Consider the following 24,475-nt stretch of genomic DNA (forward strand, 5'->3'; position numbering starts at 1 on the left):
AGACTGGAAATCAAAACTATCTCCATGATCCTCTCCAGCATTGTTGAGGAGAAACAAAAAGGAAGATGGGGAGACGACGCAGTCCCCAAAGTCAGAATAACAGCAACAGTTCAACACAAAATGAGCAGGATGAGTTTCCATCTTTGGCATGCAACCAACAGAAGAGGCTCTGTGAACTGAGACAGAATCAGTTGGAACTTGTGCAAAGTTTCACTGATCACCTGGATGAAGTCCAAGGCTCCATTATGAGGCACATGGAGTGAATTATGGCCACACAGCAAGAACGAGAACAGATAGGAGCCTGGCAGAAGGATGTGAAAGAAGTGAATATCTTGATCAGAGTTGTTAAAAAGACACTAATATTAGCACAGCCAGTGAAAGCAGTACATCCATGGAGACAAATAGCAGACCAAAAGAGATCATTAAACCATCTCAGAGATGGATTGAGAGTGAATGATTGAATAAGGTTCTGTATTTAACCATTACAATTGAAGTTAATGTAAATAACTTTGTTGGAAAGCATTATTGTGTCTTGCAGGTTTATGAGGACATACTACTGTGCTTGTTTTTTTTTCTTTAAAGGAGAAAAATGTGTTATTATATGTGCATAATAAAGACCTTCAGTTCTCAGTGTGCAAAGTGGACATTTCGCCCTGGAACCGGAAGTGATGTTAGCTGGTTGCATGCACTCAGGTTGAGCTCAAGCTATGAGCTAGGCAAATGTGCTGGTGTATAGCTAGAGCAATTACCATAAATGAACATGCATTAGTTTTACCCAAGCTGTTTGTCTTCATTAAGAACAAAGATAATATCTTCCACAGTGAAGACCAATGCAAAATACTTTTTCAGTTCTTCTGCCATTTTCTTGTCCACCATTACCACCTCTCCAGCATTGTTTTCTTGCAGTCCAATATCCACTCTTGCCTCTCTTTTATACTTAAAATATCTGAAGAAACTTTTGGTATCCTCTTAAACATTATTGGTTAGCTTACTTTTCTATTCCAACTTCACCATCTTAATGAGTTTTTTAGTAGCATTCTATTGGTTTTTAAAAGCTTCCCAATCCTCTACTTTCCTTTTATTTTTGTTCCATTAAATGCCCTTTCTTTGGTTTTATGTTGACTTTGATTTCTCTTGTTAGTCAAGTTTATGTCATTTTGCATTCTTCCTCTTTGGGATGTGTATATCATGTAGCTTCTGAATTGCTTCCTGACATTCCAGACATTGCTGCTCTGCCATCATCCCAGCCAGTGTTCTTTTTCATCAACTTTGGCCAACTTCTCTCTCATGCCTCTGTAATTCCCTTTACTCCACTGTACTACCAATACATCTCTGTTCATAAATGAACAAAATTAGAGCAGACACCTAGCATAGATAATGCTCTGCCTTCATGCAAATTTCGACAATTGCATTCTCCAAATCTTCATTTTCATTGTAACATTCAAGATGATTGTCGATACCTTAAAGTTCTTTGTGATTCCTAACTTGATTAAGTACTGAAATGATTTCCTTTTCACTCCCGGCCATTCCTGACATCTCCAAGCCTGAATGCTTGAAACCATGGTAGGAAAAAACTGTTCTGAATTGTCTGACTGTTTATTACTTGCCAACTGTCAGTGACAAAAATCACTGCTTTTTGAACACAAATACATGCAACTGATGCTATTTAAGAACTGTTCGCTATCAGTGTAGTGTTGTATCTAACGGCCATACAAATGCACTCATCTGATGCTAGTCAGAAACTGTTCGGCAACAGTCTCCAGTCTTAATTAAGTGGCATTGTGTCCCAAATAAATAAAGGGAATCCTGACTATTTTCTCAATTAGGTTTTGCTCTTTGAGGGTTGTCCCAAGTAAGCAGCTGCCCTGATTAATTGATAACCCAACTAACCAGAATCCGCTACACACATATGTAATTTATATGGAGAATAAAGTTGATGCTTCTTCCTTGATCCTTGAAGGAGCACTTCCTGAATTTCTGAATGTGGATTTTCAGGTTCCTGTACCTCATCCCTGATTGAAATAATGGAAAAAAGGGCATGTCCCAGATGGTTGGTGTCCCTAATGATGGATCATTCTTTAGGTATTGTCACCTGAAGGTGACTTCAGTGGAAGCTTTTGATGGCACAGGCTGAGTCTACATTGGAGGCTCCATACCAGTCTTTGATACAACCAGTCATAATATTCTCCATGGTACCTCTATATAAATTTGCAAGAGTCTTTGGTATCATACCAAATCTCCTCGAACTCCTAATGAAGTAGAGCCATTGGTGTGCTTTTTTTTAATTGCATGAATGTGTTGAGTCCAGGACAGATCCTTGGAAATGTTGAATCCTCAAACTTAAAGCTGCTCACTCTTTCCACTGCTGACCCCACAATGATGACTGGTGCATGCTTTCTCAACTTCCCCTTCCTGAAGTCCATAATCAATTCCTTGGTCTTGCTGTTAATGAGTTCAAAGTTATTGTTGCGACACCACTCAACCAGCTTATCTATCTCACTCTTGTATGCCTCCTCAGCACCATTTTCGACATTACCAACAACAGCAGTGTTATCCGGGAATTTATAAATGGCTGCCTGAGCTGTGCTTATCCACATAGTTCATGAGCATAGAGAATACACTTGCCTTATATAATTCTCTAAAGATAAATTTAGACACATTGCTCTGCACATATATTACAATGTTATTTAAATTAAATTAAAAATGTCATTAAGATTTTGTGTGATTAACTCTTATTTAATTATCTTGAAGGAAAAATTACTTACTCATTAGCTATATTAATACTGGCAGTTAAAAAATAATTAAATGTAAACCAATAAATATGCCAGTAGTTAATGAAGAATCAACTAGAGGACGCACTTGTAACATTTCAAAGTTCCTAAATTCTAGACATATTGGTGATTACTTATTCATTTTACCATCTATACTTGGATAGCTTTTAGGAAAGAAATGTTATGTATCATAAGTTGCTATGCATTCTGAATAAATTATTGTGTCAGAGAAGAAAGCGTAACTGTTACTGCTCAGAGTAACTGAATGTGGTTGAGCCACACTTCAGTCTACATTTGACTGAGTTCACATTCAAAGTGTTTACTCTTGTGGCCTGCAGGAATCCTGTCAAATTCAGCTACAAGAATTAGCTGCACATTTTGTTGATAGATGGATGTTGACATGCCTGTTACCAAACATATCAGCTTTGGTTTTAACTTTGAGAGCCATTAAGAGTTGTGTTCACTAGAAGAGGTTTCTCTTCATAACCAATTCATGCTCATTAAATTAACTCTTATATTTTGATAATTATCGCTGGCATTTCCAAATGGACATAAACAGACAAGACAATTTTATTTCTTCCAAGCTGTTTTACTAATGTCTGGCCTTTACAAGGTATTACTGATCACAAGTCTCAGAGCATCTGAACTATTTGTGAAGGAATTCTTTGCAAATAAATTTGCAGTTTCATTCCAAATAGAGCAGACATGAAATCTACTGCCATCCAGTCTTAAATTAACAAAAGACAAATCATATCTAAGAATTTTCCACAAGATATCAATGGGAGAATACTACACATTTCTCTGAGAGTGCTTCAAGTCTCCAATCCTGATATATTACAATTGATAGATTTTCTGTTTTGATTAATTTCTAATTTAATTCCAGAAGATTGTTTTATTTAAACTTATTACACCAGCTATCTACAAACTGCAATGTGCCCTCAATTGAATTGTAATTTTAAAATTTTGAAATTACATGATCACAGAGACCAGAGGGTCAACTGAGATGAAGCTTACCTTAAATATATAGACAAGGGAAGTTAGTATTTAATCTCATTTTGAAGGTATTGTAAGCTGTGAAACTTAGGTCCATTTTGTAGCGTTCAGAAAGTTGGGAGTGAAGGGAAATGAGTTCACAATAGAAGGTGGTGATCACATCACAGATCCAACATGAACTCACCCAATATTACATATAAGGCAATATTGAGGATATCCTCTTGAGAAAGCCAGTTTAAAGATTATAGTCACTGACTAGGTGAATTAGTTTAAATATACTTTTTGCATCCGACCTGCAGAAGAGTGCCTTGGATCTGGAACTTACTAGTTAAACCATGGTGAAAGCAGTGCTGGACAGGGACTGAGGAGATGCCAGTCTAATCAGACAATAAACTATTTTACCACAAAACTTGTGCTTTATTTTGACTAAGGTTTTCTTTCACAATAATTGTATTGATTTCTAATTCTTTAACAAACCTCTGTGAGGATTAGAGCAAGTTTTTTTTTTAACAAATTTGCTCTTCAGTTTCAAAGATTTTCTATGTGCTGCTTTTGGTTTACTTCAGTTAGGAAGTCTTCACTATGTTGCCTGCCACTCATGCAACAGTGCTGCCTGATCTAAAAAAAGATTCTGATAGTCAATCATAAGGTCTTTAGAAACAGCCACAACCTATTGCTGAGTTACCTGCATCTGTACAGGAGCGAAGGGCCCATGGCAGAGTTGCACAAAAGAACAGAAGAAGGAATCTTGTGGGATGTATAATGGCAAGCTGGAGGTCAAAGATAAATCGTACTTACAACATGAAATGCTCAAGGTATTCATTGACAAGATGAATTTTCACATGCTGCTGACATCCAGCAGGGTTAAGTGAATGGCTGATGCTGTGTGCTTGGGAGGAAATGGAATTCTTCCAGAAAATAGCTGTGAGACTCTATTCCCTCATTTCCAATGGGCATAGATTCAGATATCCCAATTATTTGCAGTGATGCCTCACAGTGTTCATCAGCTGCTTCACTTCATCAGAGGTGAAGAAGGGTCATCTTCACTTCTCTGTGGATTGAACACCCGAAAGGAGACAAAGAGTAATTATTGAACATAATTATGGATGGTAACGATGGTAAAGGACAACTTTTTCCGGAGATGAGGTGGAACCTCAGTGGTAGCTACTTGCATGGAAGTATGAGGGAGCACATGGACAATCAGTCTGCAACTCTAGCCTGAGCTGTTGGGAGCAATGATGTGTTGGAGCAGACTTTACATGGACAGAGAAAGTGCTTCACTAAATGCCAAGAGGATGTAGAAACAAATGAAAGGGGAAAAAATGTTATTTTCTAGGAACGTCTGCTAGAGAAAGGCTGGAATGTATTTCAGCTGTGTTGGGTAGGTGTACAGATTATATGCTGCAGGAAGCTTGGGTCTTTCAGCTAAACACATCAGCTCCTCAGGAGACAGAATGTGTCAAAAAGCTGCTAGCGTTTGATCCATAGATGTCTGTACTGGTGGAGATCCTCTTTAACACCACCTTTTATCTCAAGTTTAAAGCTTGATACTTTCAGTCTTTATTCTCTGTGTGGATGAACATTTACATATTACAGGCATTGGCTCCTTTATACATACATCTAGATTTTCATGTCAGTAGTTTTATTTCCAATCCAATTATCATTAGACATCAAGACCTGAGTAATGTGCAACATGAAGGAAGCTTCTGAGTCCTTTGCTGCTCTTGGTGATAGAAACCACAGCAAAGGAGGATGCTATTGAAATAACCACAGTGAGATGTGACAAGGCATAATTAGGTTGAGCACATGAAAGAAAATGCTGAAAACAGTAGGTCAGGCTGCATCTGTGGAAAAAGGTGAAGAGCACAAATGGAATATCTGTGATAGGGTTAGAGATTTGGCAGTTGCTGGAAATCTGGAGCAACACACACAACCTGCTGAAGGAACTCAGCTGGCCTGGCATCACCTATGGAGGGAACTGAAAAATTGACATTTCAGGCCAAGCCCTGGAAAAAAGAAGGCAGAAGTTTTCTTCCTTTTCGAAAGCAAGGTTTCCCGTCTAGTGCTATCAATGCACTCTTCACCTGGTTCACCTACTGCACAGCAGCCCCCACCCCAACATAACAAGGATAGTGATCCATTTGTCCTCATCTATCACCCCAGAGCCTTCACAATCAACACATCCTTTGTTACAGCTTCCACCATCTCCAACATCATCCTACCACCAGGCACTGCCTACCCTCCCCTCTATTCCCTGCATGGACAATAATCTCTGTGACTCCCTTGTCCAGTCACCCCACTCCACCGATCCCCAACCAGACACTTATCCCTGCAACAGTGCAATGTGTTACACCTGCCCCTACACCTCCTCTCTCCCCGTCTTTCAGGTCCCTAAACAGTCCTTCCAGGTGAGGCAGCTCTTCACGTGTGAATCCATCAAGGCTATTCACTGTTTCTGTGGCCTCCTCTATATCACTGAGACCTGACGCAAACTGCTTGTTGAGCACCTTCACTGCTGGATGCAAACTGGAGCAGCAACAACTTATATTCCTTCTTGATGGTCTTCAATTGATGGCATCAGCAACAATTCCACCAGCTTTTGGTTAGCACTCCACTAAATTCATTCCCCCACCCATTTGTTTTCCCTTATCCCTCTTGCCACTTTACCCCTTCTCTTTCCCTCCCCCCCATCATGGCCTGCCCATCACCCACAACTCCCTCTCTCTGGTTCTGCTCCTCCTTCCCTTATTCCATAGTCCACTGTCCATTCCCATCAGATTCCTTCTTCATCCCTTTGCCTCTTCCACCTATAATCTCACAGCTTCTCACATCATCCCCCTCCCCCCACTCACCTGGATTCACCTGTCATCTGCCAGTTCATGTTCCTCTCCCTACCCCCACCAATACCTTCAGGGTTTTGCCTTCTTTCTTTCCAGTCCTGATGAAGGGTCTTGGCCTGAAAGAGTTGGCTGTTCATTACTCTACATAGCTGCTGCTTGACCTGCTGAGTTCCTTCAGCATATTCTGTGTGTTGCATCTGTGATAGAGTGGAGACCGAATGGCGTGGAGGCGACAGTGATCACGGGAGAAGGGTAAAATCTTGTTAATCATGATGGATCCATCTAGAGGAGATGTAAATAGAAGCAGGTGCATGAGAACATAAGAGAGAAGGAATAGATGGCAAAACTATGAGTTGCAAGATACAGTTGCTTCTGGAAATTCTGGGAAAAGCAATATTGAAAAGAAACTATATTCATTCTGGTTAACATCATGTCCAAACTAACCATGAAAAAAAATGAAAATCAAAAGAATATCCAATTATTACAAAAACGCAATAAAATAACGTATTAATGAATAGTATGAAGTAACGCTACTGTTAATTGTGTTCTTCCTACTTTCAGAAATCAGATTTGTAATTAAGTAAATTCATCACATTGTGGTAATAAATGCAATTACTTCAGGGGGATTTGCAAATGATATGAGCAGAATTACGATGAAACGATTAACCACAGACTCTCTCCTGTGACCAAGTAGGTGCAATCAAATTAGTCCTGGAAAAATCACAAGCACATTTATTTTATCAGAGTAAGAAGACAATGTTTTTGAACATTGATTGCTGTGAAAGAAAGCCCCATGGATATTCTTCATTTGACTTGTTTCCTACAAATGTTTAATCAGGCGAGCAGCCTGACGGTCACATAATCCAGTACTGTATTAAATTCTAACATTTCTATCCAAGTCTTCACTACCCGCCATCTGACGGGACGGTCATGCATTGTGATAGGAATCAAAAGGACGTAGATGGTATTACAGCACTACAGAGCAATCTGCATTGGAGTGCACTCGACAGGAAGTGGCTGTAACAGAGTGCCATCTACAGGTACTAACTGTAATGGATTGCAGTCTGTATCTACGGACTCTAGTATAAGTCAGTGTACAGCTGCTGTCTGACATGGAGTTCGGTCTTTAGATGGTGAGATGCAAATCAAGTCTAGAGTTGCTCAGTGTAATAGACTGCAATATGGAGGGGCTGACGATAGTAGAATGTAATCTAGAGGTATTTTTAAAATTGGATAATAGTTTATAGATGCTGTCCTATTTATTTATACTTATTTATTTATTTATATACAGCATGACCCTTCAAACTATGCTGCCCTGCAATCCCCCGATTTAATGCTAGCCTAATTACAGGACAATTTGCAATGAACAATTAACCTATCAAATGGTACGTCTTTGGACTGTGGGAGGAAGCCAGAGCACCCGGAGGAAGCCCATGTGGTCACGGGGAGAACGTACAAGCTCCTTACAGTGGGAATGGAACCCAGCTCACTGGGACTGCAAAGCATAGTGCTAACCACTGCGCTCCCGTGCCAGCTACAGGAATGGATTGCAGTCTGCTATGGACTGTAATGCAAGTCAGTGCATGGCTGCTCTCTTTCATGGAGTTCAGCCTATAGATGGTGAGGTGAGATGGAAATCAAGTCTAGAGTTGCTCTCTGTAATAGACTGCAATATGGTGGTGGAATCAATTGCTTGTTTTGGGGAGATTCTGACCTTACACAATGAACTCAATCAAAGTGAACATAAGAGAATTTCTCTATTAATTGGACGAGCCTCTACAGCATCTAATGCATAAGTAACTGTGGTGAATATCAACACCACTAAATCACACCGAAGTTCCCAGTTTCCACTGTACATCTGTAGAATAACACTGGGGATCATTTTTCATTTTCTTCACCGAGGTATTGAAGTTGTAAAATGAATCATCCACAAGCTATAAAAAGCTCAGTGCTCTTGAAACAGCTTCATAGAAATGACTGGATTTTTTTGTTCACCGGGGAAATGAAAATGCATGTGATCTGAAGCCTTTATGTAGAGAAAGGAAAACTCAGTCAATCATTTTATCACCTGAGAGGTGAAAGGTTAACCCATTTCTCCTTCAATGTCGACATTCCTGATTCTGACTCTGAAATCTATCTGATGGGATAAAGGTCACTCAGTGATAGCTTCTCAAAATCCTTGGAAGTTTCTTTGTTGGGTTCTAGCACCCATGAGTCAATAACATGAAATGTTGTACTGAGAGCAATCTCTGTGACTGAGGGATGATGCCAATCTAATTGATGTTGGTGTTGAAGGAGCTCAGTGTTTGTCTGGACCAGAGGAGCACTGTGGAGACTGACTGCAGGAACCGCATCTGAAACCTAAGCTGCTCTGCACTTGCTTTTAAGCATCACTGAATCCAAATTGCTCCAAGGTCCCACTCAGCAAGACGTCTACACATCTGACAGGGCTGGGTGAGTACTGAACCTTAAAGCACATCAAATACACTCACCGAGGAGACTCTGAAGTTTATAACTAAGGAGACATAAAACATAATTTGCATGTGGCTGGAGAACCTAAGTAAATTGAACTATCCTTAAAGCTATGGATATACTCAATCAATGCCATTGATAGTGAAAAGGAATAGCATGCTTCTATGTGTAGAACATTGCGTAGAAGCAGGTCCTTTCAAAAGACTCTTATTATGCAGGAGTTTCTTCTCAATTTTCACTTCAGTTTGCCTCAAACAAGTGTGCTTTACCTTGTCCAAATGGAGTTGTGGGACGTGAGGTTAGGAAAGTGGCACTGATCTTATTGAATTCTAGACAGGGGGCAAGAGGGAGAACAATCTACTGCTTTTATTTCTTCTGTTCCTAAATGTTTGTTTGTTTGTTACATACACCTGTTAGGGTGCATTCTCCAGTTACCTTATAAGGTAACTGTAGCCTTCAGCCAGGAGCAGATATCACCAGGTGGTTCCCAACCTTCACAGAGTATTTTGACCCTTAACCAAGACACTCTCCACTTGGTGGGCCGGCAGTTGTGGCCAAATCACTGTCCATCTGCTCCTGGCTTCCAGCTTCCCTCCTCTCGCCTACTCCAAATCCAACAAGAGGCCCGTTCTGCCTCTTCCCCCCATCCTACGAGCTTCTTGTTATTTGCTCCTTTCGTCCAGGCCCAGAGCTGACAACAACCGCCATGCTGATCTGGCTGGGAAACCTCTGCAGCCGATCTCCACAGGGAACAACCATGCCTGCCATCCCTTGCTTTTACACTCCTGCACTAAGGGCTTGTAATTCAAGGCCTTTTTCTCATGGGCCTCTTCCCATCCCTCCTCCCATGGCACAGTCAGCTCAATCAGAATTATTTTCTCGTCTTCGGTTGACTACAGTACAATGTCCAGGCGTAGGGTTGTGTGCACCACATCCGGGAACTGCAACCTCCTTCCCACATCGACCCTCATCTCCCAGGACCTGGCCATTAGCAGCAGATTGGGCTTTGGTTGTTTGGTTATGAAAGGCCTGGCTCCCTCTTTGATGAAGGTGATGGCCTTCCTCAAATCTGTGCCAGCCGTCCTCTTCTTGCATCTCTCCTGCTCTAGTGTGTTAGCAAGAGCCAGAAGCACCTTATCATGGCGCCACCTATACCGTCCTTTACTGTATGTGCTGCATGAATAAGGCTCCTGGTCAAAAGTTAATCCAGAACCTTCCTCACCTTCCAATGGTGATCCAAACGATCACGTCAAACAATAGACTGTAATATCCCTGTTGGAGTAGACCTTTTGGGCCACCTGTATGACTGGCGTTTGTGCAGTGTGAACTGAAGTGCTGAAGGTGCAGGACGGCTGCAGCGTGGCACGGTCCAGGCCGTAGTGCAGAGGGTATTGCTGGAGCCGGCTGGGAAGCAATGCAATGCAGCAGAATCGAGGCAGAGCCCAGACCCAAGAACGAGGAAAGACCCAGGTTTGATTAGTTTAAGCACCGGGACGTATCAAGGTACAGGGCTCGGGACCGAGAGCGTATCAAAGCATCAGGGCCCGGGTAAGAGAGCAAGGAATGACCTGAGGTTTGGATGATTTAAACACTGAGCCATTTTGAAAAGCTCAGGGTGTTGGGGCCAGAGGCAAATGATGGGCTGGTTCAGATCACTGCTCTATGAGGTCTAATCATCTCCGCACTGAACTGAGGCTGTGGCCTGCAACTAATAGGCTCCTGAATCATGAACTTCGATTCTGAACGCTATTTGCTGACTCTTATTGCTTGTTGATTTGTTTTTTCTCTCTGCATGTTGGGTGTTCAATTGTCTTCTTTTGTTTTAATGGGTTCTATTGGGTTTCTTTGTTTTGTGGCTGCCTGTGAGGAGACGAATCTCAGGGTTGTACAAAGTATAAATTTTTTTTATATAGGCATCCGTTAGTCTCATGAGACCATGGATTTGTGCCTTGGAAGGTTTCCAGGGCACAGGCCTGGGCAAGGTTGTATGGAAGACCAACAGTTGCCTGTGCTGCAAGTCTCCCCTCTCCACGCCACCGATGTTGTCCAAGGGAAGGGCATTAGGACCCAAACAGCTTGGCACCAGTGTTGTCGCAGAGCAATGTGTGGTTAAGTGCCTTGCTCAAGGACAAGGCTCGAACTAGCAACCTTCAGATCACTAGACAAACTGCTTGGCCATGCGCCAACACAGTATAAATACTTTGAAGGTAAATGTACTTTGAACTTTGAACTTTATATGTCCCTTTCAAGTTACTTTCTCTATTTCAGCAAAACATTTTGAAACACGCGAACACTGAATTCTTTCAGTAACCATGTCAATACCCCCGTGGGCACCTTCCTGTAAGGGTCTGCAGGGAATCATGAGAGATTATAGATTCAAACATAAGTTTATGCTTCCAACTCAATTCAATACGTTTTGGCAATCAATATCAAAATAATTGATTGAACAAGGCAAAAACAGATTTATGTTGAGTAGCATTTTTATATAATAATCTTGTATGAATGATTGTATCAATTGAGCAGTATTGCTAGGTTTTGTCGGACTTGGCTCCCTGTCTCAGTGAAAGATGAAAAGAGTTATGCTCTCTCGTTTGCAGCCAGTTACAATGAAGATTATACAGACAAGAGTTAATTTGGTGAATATATTTCTGGTGCTGTTACCTCACAAAATGAAAGACAAACAAATAGGATTTATTCTCTCTGGTTTTGTGGCCAACCTACTTAACTGTATTCTAAAATTTTTATCAGCAGATGTTCTTGTTCTGGTTTAATTGTTTCTTTTTAAGTGTTTGACATCTCTGAATCTATTTGCACTTGTCTGAACACTTATAGCATGCAGGAGTACTGAGAACCACAGGAGAGTTTTGGCGTGATTTTTGGAGAGTCTGTTGAAAGCTTTGAGTTTCAATCAAATTGTCAAAAATGCTGCAAGATTGCTTAGCCCCATTTCTTGTGCATATCTTATCTTCACAACTTTCCCATTAGTATCAATGTACGTCCAAATAAAATATTAATGCAGGATTAGGTGCGGATGAAGCCAAAAGTTGCAGTTTCTATGGTTGGACATTTGAATGGAAGAGTCTGGAAATGGTGGATGCATTTGTTGTTAGGCTTATGCCAGTCTGAAGTGTCATAGGGTTGTACAGTGCTGTTTATTGTGCTATAAACAAAATTTGAAAATGCACAATTTATTCATTGTAATGTAGCTTGCTTTGTTTGTTTAGTGCACAGCATAATTTTCTGTTGAATCCTGTCTGCCTCTCTTCTTGCTACTACCATTGGGCAGGAAGTGAGGAGTCTCGGGTCCCACGCCACCAGATTCAGGATCAGATGTTGCCCTGCAGCCATTGGGCTCCTGGAATGGCATCATTCGCTTGGATGCTGCATTTACTCTGCAGCCGCTGCGCTCAGTTTCAGGGATTCTGCAGCTCACGCTCTCAATAGTATTTGTTTACTCTTTTTTAACTGTTTGCACAATTTGTCCTCTTGGGCACATTGGATGTTTTTTGCTCTTCAGTTTTGCTTGGATTTGATTATATTTCTTTGTCTTCCTGTGGGTGCCTACAGGAAAATGAATCTCAAGATTGTTTCATGTTTACATATTTTGATAATAAATTTACTTTGAACTTTGCTTGTGGTCAAAGGGAAGCTCTTTGTACCTTTAAGACCTTATGGGATTTGTTTTTTGCAAAATTGGAGAGCCGAACCTGTCACAGTTTTCTTTCTCTTCCTAGCTTCTGATGTTAAAGTGCTCTATACATACAATTTAATAGACCATTTGAGCTGCCTAAATATTTGATGGTAAAAAAGGCTCCAGTTTAAATGTTCCATTAATGTGGACTTTCCTCTTTGGTTTAATTTACTGTCTACTGCATGGACCCTCTGCTTCTTCTGACAAATCTGACAAATCATGGGAATGGATGACCAAGTTTGCGTCAGTCTACTCAAATACAGTGCAGGAAGAGACACCAACAGTGAGAGAACAATTTTTAAACTAGCTATTTAGAAGAGTTGTAACATAAAAGAACAGAAATAGGCCACCTTGCTTTTTGAACTGTCCTTCCACTCTACACAATCATGGCTGATCTTTTGCCTTAATATGATATAACCATTCTCATCTCACCATTTCCCGATTATGTGTAGAAACGTATTCAATGGCTTGGCCTCTATTGCCTTCTGGGTAGAGAATTCCACAGGTTCGCTGTACTCCGAAGAAATTCCTCCTCATCTCAGCCCTAAAGGTTTTATCCTGAATCCCAAGATGCCTTATTCTGGAACCCCCCTGCCCCCCGACCAGCAGAAGCATTCTCCCCACATCCAATCCATCTAGCCCTGTAAGAATTTTGTATGCAGATTGCGAGCTGCAGACCTTGGACTGTTCCTAGAAATAACTATCTGCTTATGCAATTTGCGCTGATATAAAATGCCTGATTGCAGGTTTGTAATATTTCGAGCAGATTTTCTTTTAGATAACCATGAAAAAAAAGATAACCATGATAAATGTTAGATTGCTGTTTGATTTTTATTATCAATTTTCACTCAAGCTGCTTAACTTTGGAAGACTAAAGAAATATGTTTTCTTTTCACATGAGGACTTGACTAAGCAGAGTAGCAGTTTGTAAGTATCTATCAATCTAATTGGATTCTAATGCACTGATATTAGTTTACATGGGATAATATCTTTATATCTCTTGAAAAGATTGGGAAAGAAAATTCTCTCTCCTCATGAACTGCAATATGACCTTTTGCACAAACTAATTTTGATCGAGTGTCTCAAATAAACAATGAATTTTTCACTGAGAATTAAAACAAAAAAATGGTGGAGAACACAGCAGCTGTAGAAAGAGAAACCAAATAAATATCAGTATTAATTTCAGAATTCCAGCAACCCTAGCAATTCCAGAATTCCAAGAATTACACAGCCGATAAGAACATTAACATTTCAATACGATCAGATGAATTTTCATAGGCAGCAGCTAGTCAGAAACAAAAGATCTATTCACCATCAATCATTTTGAAAATAAGCAAAATGGGCAGCAAAGTCCTCAATATGAAGGGAAGTACAATATATAGACTTAGGTACAGGGTTACTCTTTAGGTGGGAAACTGAACATAATAATCGATCAAGTGTTGACATATTACATAGACAGCTCGTGGGTGTACAGCCTAGCTTGTGAATCATTCACTGTCTGCATGGAGAGGATAGAAATGACTTTTTCCCCAAATAATATTCTCGAGGCAGAAAATCATGTTGACAAAGCGCAGGCACTGCTCGCTGCCCCGGGGAAGCGTTTTACTGACAGGTACTGGAAATAAAGCACATTGCAGGTTTACTAATCTGGTGACTCCACAGGAAGCCAGAGATGTCATTTCACAGATGTGGAACAGAAGTTGCAACAATACTTTAAACCACATCCATTTGGGATCACGCAGAGCTATAACTTTTGCACATGCAATCAGAAATCAGTAATTTCAAGGACCTACAAAGTGACCACAATATTGGATATCCTTGATACGGCGTGATGACGGAAAGATTCCTGCATGACGTGAATTTTGATTGGATCCAGTCTAAACTATTAGGCGTGATGAGCTTCGATGATTTGATGTGGCTTGAAAATTGTAACCTCAATGAACCAGGAATGAAAACTGCCAGAGAATTGTGTCCAACCACTAACTTGTGAGTAGTTACAGGTACAATACAGCAGAGGGAGCTCCATCCATGAACCGGGGCTAACGCCACAGGAGGGTAAGTGGTGCAAATTCCTATCACCAACATGACAATTACCATTCCCCACAGGTTTGTTCCTCCAAAGAAATGAAGGAAGGGCATGTAGGAATACTAAGTAGATCCAAGCTCAAAGCAACTGGCCAGAGTACTGTTACAAATACAACATCCACACAGAGGTACTTTGAAAACAAAGCATAACGGGACAGCCAAATAATACTTGAGTCCATGCCGATGATGTAGAATTAGACTGATGCAGCGTTTACACCATCAAGGCAGGAAGCAGCAGGTAAATGTTCCCAGTGTTACAAATGTTATGAAAAGAATAGCTAAGCACTGGACAGAAATGTCTACTGCTCAAGATATTGCTTTATACATGATGCATAGAGATTGCCTGTAAGGAGCTTTTCCGTTCTCCCCATGACAACATGGCTCTCTTTCAGGTCCTCCTGCTTCCTCCCACAGTCCAAAGACATTCTGCTTGGTAGGTTACTTGGCCATTGTAAACTGTCCCGTGCTTAGGCTAGGATTAAGTTGGGGGATTACTGGGCGGCGCAGCTCAAAGGGCTGGAAGGTCCTATTCTGCGTTGTATCTCAATAAATAAAAAATAAAATAAATTACCACATGAAGAGAGTTCAAGTTTCAGCTTACGTTGTTTTGATCTGTCGTTGGCATGAAACATTAGTTCTGTTCCTCTCTTCACAGACACAGCCTGACCTACTGGTTTTCCAGACTTTCTGTTTATATTTAGTACTTCCAGCATCTGCAGTACTTTGTTTCATTACCATATACTGATGTTGATAGCGAAAGCATGATTTTCGTGACATAACTTCCCAGTCGCAGCATGAGTAACACAGCAGATCCACAAATATAATCTCAGCGGATGGACCAGCTAGGATTAATGTCAAAATAAAGGCTTGCATCATTCTACAACAGGAAACTTGAATTATCCATATCTCTAGGCTTTCTGAAATGGTGCCATAGTATAATAATTACCAATGTTCTAAGAAGAGGGAATTTGACAATGCCACACATACTAGCATTACCAACATGAAAGCTGTAACCAGACCTCCTTCTATTGGCCTGGTAGCAGAACTTTGCCAGGTATGCATCAAAGGTTCATATAATGAACATTATGTTCATAGAAGAGGAAGGCACAAGTAATTCCGTGCACAATGATGCTGGCAGAAAGGGAATTATCACTGAGCCTTTGACAATGGACTTCAGTTTGCATTGCATCTATGTGAATGCTTCATGATGTTCTATGGTATCAAACACGTAATTTCTCCATGTAACCCTGTCAGTGCAGCCAAAAGACCTCTTTTTTATCACTACCAGGGGTCATTTTTAAAAGAAAAGCAAAGATATTTTTTCAGCTAGTAAGTAGATTGTATTTTCTCACTGTCACCTCATGATATGCAGTGTTCTTTAGATTGTTTACCTTCTATGTCTAATTGTTTGTCTTTGGATCAGCTGTGGGTTTTCACTTGTGTTGCAGGTTTGTGTCATGGGGGCTGTTAAGCTCTCTTTGTACTTATCACTTTTATTCAATTTGTGGTAATTGAATTAGCACGGGACACACATCAAAGTTGCTGGTGAATGCAGCAGGCCAGGCAGCATCTCTAGGAAGAGGTACAATTAGCACGGGATTTTCTTTGAAGCTGTTGTGTTTGAAGGTTATTGCTTTGTCTTGACACTAGGGCTTTCTGAATGGTCCTGAAATCCTATGTGCTCCAGGGTATACTTCAGGCTTGCTTGGTCGTTGTGGATCCTTGTCTGGTAAAACTCAGACGTTCCATATATCGTGAGTGATTTCAGTTCTTCAAGATTCTGTATAGTTTGCCTGAGTTCTTGTTAGTTTTGCTGGTAATTTCTGGAATAAATATTTTCCTCTGTTTGAATTGACAAAGTCTCTGGGATTCCTGCACTTAAGTTTGCTGGTGATCCTGACAGTTATGTTACTTAGCCCTGCTCTGCCATTTAATCCGATCAGGTAAAATGTCAGTCATGATCTTACTGAATGGAAGAGCAGGCATTTGGGGACAAACAGCCTACTCCCACTCCCACTCTTACCTCCTTTCCTTATCTTCTAACAGCTTGCTATAGCTGCACACTAACTTTCCGTGAATCATCCAAGTCCCTCTACATTTAAATAATATTCTACTTTTGTACTGTCTGCAAAGCATCTCCACCCTATGAATCATCTGCTGCAGTTTGTCCACTTATTTAACCTCTCTATATTCCTTTGCAAAAGCAAAATCCTGCAGACGTTGGCATTCCGAACCATCCAGAGAAAACGTGTGAAATAGGCTGTAAGCAGCACACATAAAAGTTGCTGGTGAACACAGCAGGCCAGGCAGCATCTCTAGGAAGAGGTACAGTCGACGTTTCGGGCTCGAGGCCCTTCATCAGGACAAACTGAAAGAAGAGCTAGTAAGAGAAATCTATTACTAGCTCTTCTTTCAGTTATTCCTGACGAAGGGTCTCAGCCCGAAACGGCGACTGTACCTCTTCCTAGAGATGCTGCCTGGCCTGCTGCGCTCACCAACAACTTTTATGTGTGTTGCTTGAAATTCCAGCATCTGCAGATTTCCTCGTGTTTGCGTTTTGAAATAGGCTATAAATTGGGCAGCGTCTGTGGAAGCAACAGAGCAGCTGACATTTCAATTCTGTGAACATCTTGACCTATTAACTTTATCCTGTTATAATTGTTTTTGCCTTGCATTCAGCTACTTCTTCATCTAGCTTTGTCTTGTCAAAATCTCAGATGTCTGGCCCACTCCTCCGAAAGACTGAGATGGTTATGAATAGTTAACACCAAAATACTGATCCGCGCTGCTCTCAATCAGTTATCAACTCAACCCTATACAGATGGAAAGCGTGCAGAGGGCCAGCTGGATTCAAACCAGAGACTACTCACCTCAAAGTCCGGGGTTGTTGCCACTACACCGCTGGCTGGCTGGCTATTCCATCCTTTAATTAACTCTTATTGCTAACATAATATCATCAAACCGATTGATCCCCAAACCTATAACCCTTACATTTGTTGGATGACTTTTTTGTGTGACAAATATTGAATGATTTTTTGAATATGCAAAAATACTCATTCAACCTCTTAACTATCCCATGAATTGGAATCTCAGGTGTTAACCCCATGTGCACCATTGTAATATTCCTCATAATGAGATTTTGGAATCTTTCTATTTGGTGTTTCTCCTGAGCACATAAGGGTGGTGCGAATGCAATGCCAATCAGCAGGCAGACGTCTTGCTGTACCAAGTTCTCTCTTTCTCAGCATGCTCCTGAAACTCACAGACAGCAAACTCTAGGGACATTAAATATTAAGAGTTTTTAATAAAATTAGTCATGAAAGGTCCGAGAAGGACCTTGGAGATTGTTTACTGTAGAATTTCCTACAGTGGTGAAGATGAGCAATAGTGGAAGCTGGTCGTTGTCAGACAAGGTACTGTTTACCACCTGCATAGCTGTCCTTCACCTGAGCAGCCTGCAATTTGTGGTGTTTCCATCTCCACTCAGCTGTACATAGTTCCAGCCAAAAGTACATCATGGGTGTGTATCTCTGTAACTACATGTATTAATGTCTGTGAAAAAGTTTGTTCTTCCTATAGGAAGAACATAAAGAAAGGTTTCAATACAATTGTATTTTCTTATTAATGATATTCTCTGCTGCCTGCTGGAAAATTAAAATGAGGCCAAATGGACAGTGAACAGCCCCATACAGTAATTGACAACTCTCTAACCTTTAGGGTCTCAGGTACTTCAAAATCCAAATATCTTCATCACAAATTACAGTGTCATCATTTCTTGAAATCATGTATAATCAGATTTCACTGTTTTGAATTTCAGTGTCCACCTTCCCAGAACACCCAGTTCATGATTAATGATACTATAACAATTATCAAATTATTTATTAGTGGAGGCATTGACTTCAAAAATTGGGAAGTTATGTTGCAGCTTTATAAAACTCTAGATAGGCCACATCTGGAGTACTGCAAACAGTTCTGGTCACTGCATCATAGGAAGAATTTCAAAGTTTTGGAGAGGGTGCAAAGAGGTTTACCAGGATGTTGCTGAGATTAAAGACGTGTGCTATAATGAGTGGATGGACAGACATGGGTTGTGTTCTCTTGATTGTCAGAGGCAGAGGGAAGATCTGATAGAGGTTTCTAAGATTATGAGAGGCATAGGCAGTGTAGACAGACTATATCTTTCTCCCAGGATTCAAATATCTCATACCAGAGGGCATGCATTTAAGATGTGGGGTAATTTCCAAGGAGATGCAAGGGGCAGGTTTTTTCTACAAGTGTTGGGTCCCTGGAATGTGCTACCTGGGATGATGGTAGAGGTAGATATATTAGAGACTTTTAAGATTCGTTTAGATAGGCACATGCGTGTGAGGAAAATGGAAGGACATGGACATTGTGTAGGCATAAGGGATTAGTTTGGTTGGCCATTTGATTTTTAATTTATTTGGTTCAGCATGTCATTGTTGGCCAAAGGGCCTGTTTCTATGCTGTACTGTTCCATGTTCTGTTTTCTATCTATATATTATAGGTATTTAACTGCTATAGACTCATAGGCTTATACCGCTCTGTAACAGACCCTTTGTCCCAACTGATCAATGTTGGATAGGCTGATCCAGAAGCTTAGACAATATGGGTTCCACAATTAGATATTAAACTGGATATAAGATTAGCTTGGAGGCTGGAAGCAGAGAATGGTGGTGAAGGGTTGTTTTTAAAGCTGAAGTTATGTGTTCTGTTTCGATGAAGGGCATTGGTGTACTGCAAGGATTAGTTCAGAGCCCTTTGTTGTTTATCAGATATACTGATAATTTGGAAGAGGATGTAAGTGGTATGATTGGTAAGTTTTCAAAAGTTACCAAAATTGGTAGTACAGTGGACCATGAAGGAGTCTAAGGTTACAACACAATCCAAATCAACTGGAGAAATGGCCAGTGAATGGCAGGTGGAATTTAACTCAGACATGTGCAAAGTGCATATTTTCAGAATTGAAAGCAGGCTAGAACATACGCGGTGATTGACTGGGCCATAAGTGCACTGTCATTGAACAGCAAAGCCCCTGGATACAAGTACATAGTTTTGCCTGAAAATGGCAACACAGGTAGACAACATGGTATGCTTACTTATTTATTATTTATTGTGAAACAGCGTGGAATAGGCCCTTCCAACCATCGAACCACTGAGCCCAGCAACCCCCGATTTAACCCTAGCCTAATCACAGGACAATGTGCAATGACCAGTTAATCTAGCACCAGGTACATCTTTGGACTCTGGGAGGAAACCAGTGCACCTGGAAGAAACCCACACGGTCAAGGGGAAAACATGCAACTTCTTACAGGCAGTGGCGGGAATTGAACCCCGGTCGCTGGTACTGCACAGTGTTTTGCTAAGTGCTACATTATCCAATTATCAATGGCATTGAGTATAGGAGCTACGATTTCATGTCACAATTGTACAGATTGTAAGTTAGGCTGCACCACTTACACTGTGTGCCGTTCTGGTTGCTATGCTGAAGGAAGGATGTGATTAAGTTAGAGAGGCCGCAGAAAATATTTACAGGAACGTTGCATGCAGGACTGGAGCACTTGAATTATAAGGAGCAATTGGATAAGCTGGGGTTGCTTTCCCTTGAGGTAACTACAGGTAGTCACAGATTTTTCCCCAGGGCTGAAGTTAGAAGGTGTAGCTTTAAGGCATGAGAAGAAAGATTTAGAGGGGACTGAGAAGCATTTTACACAGGGTGTGGTGGGTATGTGCAATGAATTGCCAGAGGAGGTGGCAGAGGCAGACAGAATTAAACATTTATATGGCATTTGGACAGGTACATCACTAGGCAAGATTTTTAAGGTTATGGGGCAAATAGAACTAGTTCCGGTTGGCACTTTGGTCAGCACGGATGAGTTGGATCTTCCGTGCTGTTTAACTGTATGATTCTACTGCCGTTAGAAAAGTATGACTTATTGGTTCTTCTACCTCTCTTATGTAATTTGTGAGCAACAACAGGGGAACCTGTGGTTATTACAATGGCAAGATCTCATCAGTTTAACACATATAACATTAAGCAATGAACTAGAGGTGTGCTGGGGCTGGGGCTCACAGCAGGCATCTACTCTGCACACATCCAAGTCAATTCATTCTGAAAGCTGAGTTGCTTAAAGCGTGGAGAAAAAAGAAACTTTTCCCAATGAAAGTGGCACAATTTTCCAGAAAAATATCAAGTGTGGAGGATAGTTACATATAGCTTCAGAGAATTAAAACAATGCTTATTAATCATGATTGACAAGGGAAAGTACCTACTCCACTGTCCATCTTCTGTCATTCTTACCAAAATCCATCTTCCTTCTGCACCAGCAGTCTGAGATCTGGCAATGAAACTGGCTTTTGAGGTCCCCAAACTTTCTTATGCCATGGACCGCTACCATTAAAGGTGGACCACAAGTTAGGAACCCCTGATTTAGTCTCATGCTGACATCCAGCTAGATGGTGCCATTTGTTTTAAGCAACAAGGTTCAGCAAGACTTTGTACCACCAGTAAGATTTCAGAGTCAGACGAGAATGAGGAGATACTATAACATAGTTAATTCTTAATACAAAACTCTTATTAACCTCTAAGCATAGGTATGTTTAAAAAAAACAAAATCCAAAGGACTGCGGAAATCAGAAATAAGTGCAGAAAATGCCAGAAATACAGGAGATTTGGCAGCATCTGTGGAAAGAGAAACAGAATGGAAAAACCTTTCAGGTCTAAAGGCTGGAAAATACTTTAAGAGTCTGCACATATTTGTCGACCATTGCTGATAACGTTTTACATTTAATGCCCGCCTCAGTTTACGTGTGTTACCCAAAGTGTTGGCTTTTTTTTCTACAGGTGTCACCTGGCCTGCTGAGAGTTTTCAGTAATTCTGTTTTTGGTGCACTTTAAGAGGAAGCTGGATTAACCCAAGAGCGAGTAAGAAACGGAAAGGTAGCCAAGTGTTAGTTTAGATGAAGGAAGAAGTTTCACTGCCACTAGCTGGATGTCAGCATGATTCCAACCCGGTGACAGGGGGTGCTGCACTCTGTACGTCCAGGCTATACGGAGGTCAGCTCATCTGTATTTCGACGCTACTCCTTCCACATCGGACCGGCACTTGTACTGTGAATGAGTGGACCCTGAAAACCCTGGTTTTTACTTTGAACAGAGATGAACAGAAACTACTCGTCCCGCAGCCTCCGGTCAGAGACGGGTCAGGGGACAGTGTGCGGGCAGCAGGCGGGCGGCAAAGGAGAAGCCGGTCAGCGGCAGGCGGCTTTCGGCTTCGGCTCCGGCTCCGAGGTCGCGGCGTTGTCCCGGTCGCGGTGTCTGCAAGCGGTCTGCGTGCTCAACGAGACGGCCAAGCCGCAGAGCACGGAGTGGGGAGCGTTGCAGTGTCTGGAACGGGCGTGCCGGAGCGTGGACACCGAGCTCACCATCTTCCCTTTTGGGAAACTCGACTTCGGGGAGGCGATGGTCCTCGACTCGTTCTACAATGCAGGTTAGTAAGGAAACTTGCGTTAACAAAAAAAAAATGGCCATTCATCCTTTTACAGCGTAAATATTTCATTTTTTTTACGATTGCAACTAGTGCATGACTTTGTAATAAAGTATTTTATTACTAAAATTAAAAATATTGAAACAAATACTTTTATGAAAATGTTAACTTATTCACCGAAAAACTGTCAAATCTAATACAAAACATTTTGCTGGGAGGCTAGTGCCTATGATGGAGCTGGCTGAGTTTACAATCCTCTTCAACTTTTTCCGATCCTGTGAAATGTCCGCTCAATACTAGACGGCGATGCAACGAGTTAGGATGTTCTCCACGGCACTTCTGTAGAACTGGAGTGCCAGTGTTGATGGGATGCGATTGCCTCTGTGCAATGACTGTATTTTTCTCATGAGGAAGTCAAGGATCCAGTTGCAAAGGGAGGTCCAGAGGCCCAACTTGTGGACCTTGTTAATTCGAACTGAGAGTATAGTTGTGTGGAAGGCTGAGCTGTAATCAATGAACAGCACTCTGACATAGGTAGCTATTGCCATTGTACAGGTGACCCAAAGCCGAGTGCAGAACCGGTGAGACTGCATCCGCTGTAGACCTATTGTAGCAATAGGCAGCTACAGCGGGTCCAGGTCCTCGCTTAAGCAGAAGCTGATTCTAGCCGCGACCAACCTCTGAAAACACTTCATCACAGTAGATGTGAATGCAGTAGCGTGATAGGCATTGAGGCAGATCACCGTGCTGTCGTCGGGCACTGGTATGGCCGTTGTCCTTCTGAAGCAGGTGGGAACCGCCAGCTGCAGCAGTGAGAGACTGAAGATGTCCTTGAAGAACTTAGTTGGGACGGGTTTTTTAGTGGCCTACGAGTTACACAATGAGGGCCTGATGCGTTGTGAATGTGCACCCTCTTGAAAGATGTTCTGACTTTGGCCTCTAAGACAGACATCAGAGGGTCAGTAGATGTGGCAGGGATTCGCACAGGTATAACTTTATTTTTCGTTTTGAAGCGTGCATAAAAGATGTTGAGCTCATCTGGGAGTGCAGCATCACAGCCGTTCACAAGGTTAGGTTTTGCTTGTAGGAAGTAATGGCCTGCAAACCCTGCCACTAGTGTGGGATAGGGCAGAGAAGTAGAAAATAACGCTGAGTTTATCAGCACCACCAGACATGGATCAAGTCCCAATCAAGGAAGCTGAGAGTATTGATAAGTTGTTCATATTCAGTGTCTTCAGAGATTCTGCTGAGTTGTGTGTTGGCCATGTGTTACCAGGGACCAGAAGAGATGGTCGTTGACTATGTTATCAGGTTAAAGGCACTGGCTGAAAGCTGTAACTTCCAGGTTTGGTGAGACCAGGCACTACAAAATAGACAATAGACAATAGGTGCAGGAGTAGGCCATTTGGCCCTTCGAGCCAGCACCGCCATTCACTGTGATCATGGCTGATCATCCACAATCAGAATCCAGTTCCTGCCTTATCTCCATAACCTTTGATTCCACTATCTTTAAGAGCTCTATCTATCTCTTTCTTGAAAACATCCAGAGACTTGGCCTCCACAACCAAGAAAATAAACTGGCAAGTGGGGAAATTCAAGCAAACAATGCTGCCATGCTGGGTCTGATGGCTGAGGGAGAACACAGAATGGTTAGTAGTATAGAAGAACATGATATATTTCTCATCAGGTGCTGATGGGGAGAAGCCCCAAATGGATGGCAATGGCTTCTTTGTAATCCAGATAGACTCATTGATCTCTCACATTATTTTGGTGAGGAAACTGTAGCTCACATGAATGCTGAGGGTAGGAAGGCTGTGACATAGAACCTACCCTACCTCAATATAATCATGTCAGCCAAATGGGTGTTTCAGTTGTCAGTAGACTTAAATGCATGGAGTGCATCTCTCTCAGGAAGATGATTACAGGTAAAGGCAGTAGTTCTGTCTGCCTCAAGTCAAGAGGCAAATTTGTGCAAGGTATCCATGGTATATCAGTTCAAGAAAGTTGCCAAAAACTAGAAAGCTGAGATTGAGATGTTCCAATAAAGATACTATCTATGCCTGAGAGTGGGGAATGAAGAGGTTGAATTGGATATATTAAACGGGGTTTGTTGTACAG

The 24,475-nt window shown here is 41.5% G+C and overlaps 1 protein-coding gene across 2 annotated transcripts in view; it reads left to right on the plus strand.

Annotated features, from left to right (window-relative positions):
- Positions 1-21,894: 21,894 nt before the first annotated feature.
- The window catches only part of map3k15 (mitogen-activated protein kinase kinase kinase 15), a 150,255-nt gene continuing 147,674 nt past the window's right edge, over positions 21,895-24,475 (plus strand). For both annotated transcript variants that reach the window (XM_072260696.1, XM_072260697.1), the window contains exon 1: positions 21,895-22,360. In XM_072260696.1, the coding sequence (XP_072116797.1) occupies positions 22,030-22,360 (331 nt within the window). In that variant the 5' untranslated portion in view covers positions 21,895-22,029. The remainder of the gene's footprint in view (positions 22,361-24,475) is intronic.

Source organism: Mobula birostris, chromosome 6 (genome assembly GCF_030028105.1).
Source record: "Mobula birostris isolate sMobBir1 chromosome 6, sMobBir1.hap1, whole genome shotgun sequence".
Classification (NCBI taxonomy): domain Eukaryota; kingdom Metazoa; phylum Chordata; class Chondrichthyes; order Myliobatiformes; family Myliobatidae; genus Mobula; species Mobula birostris.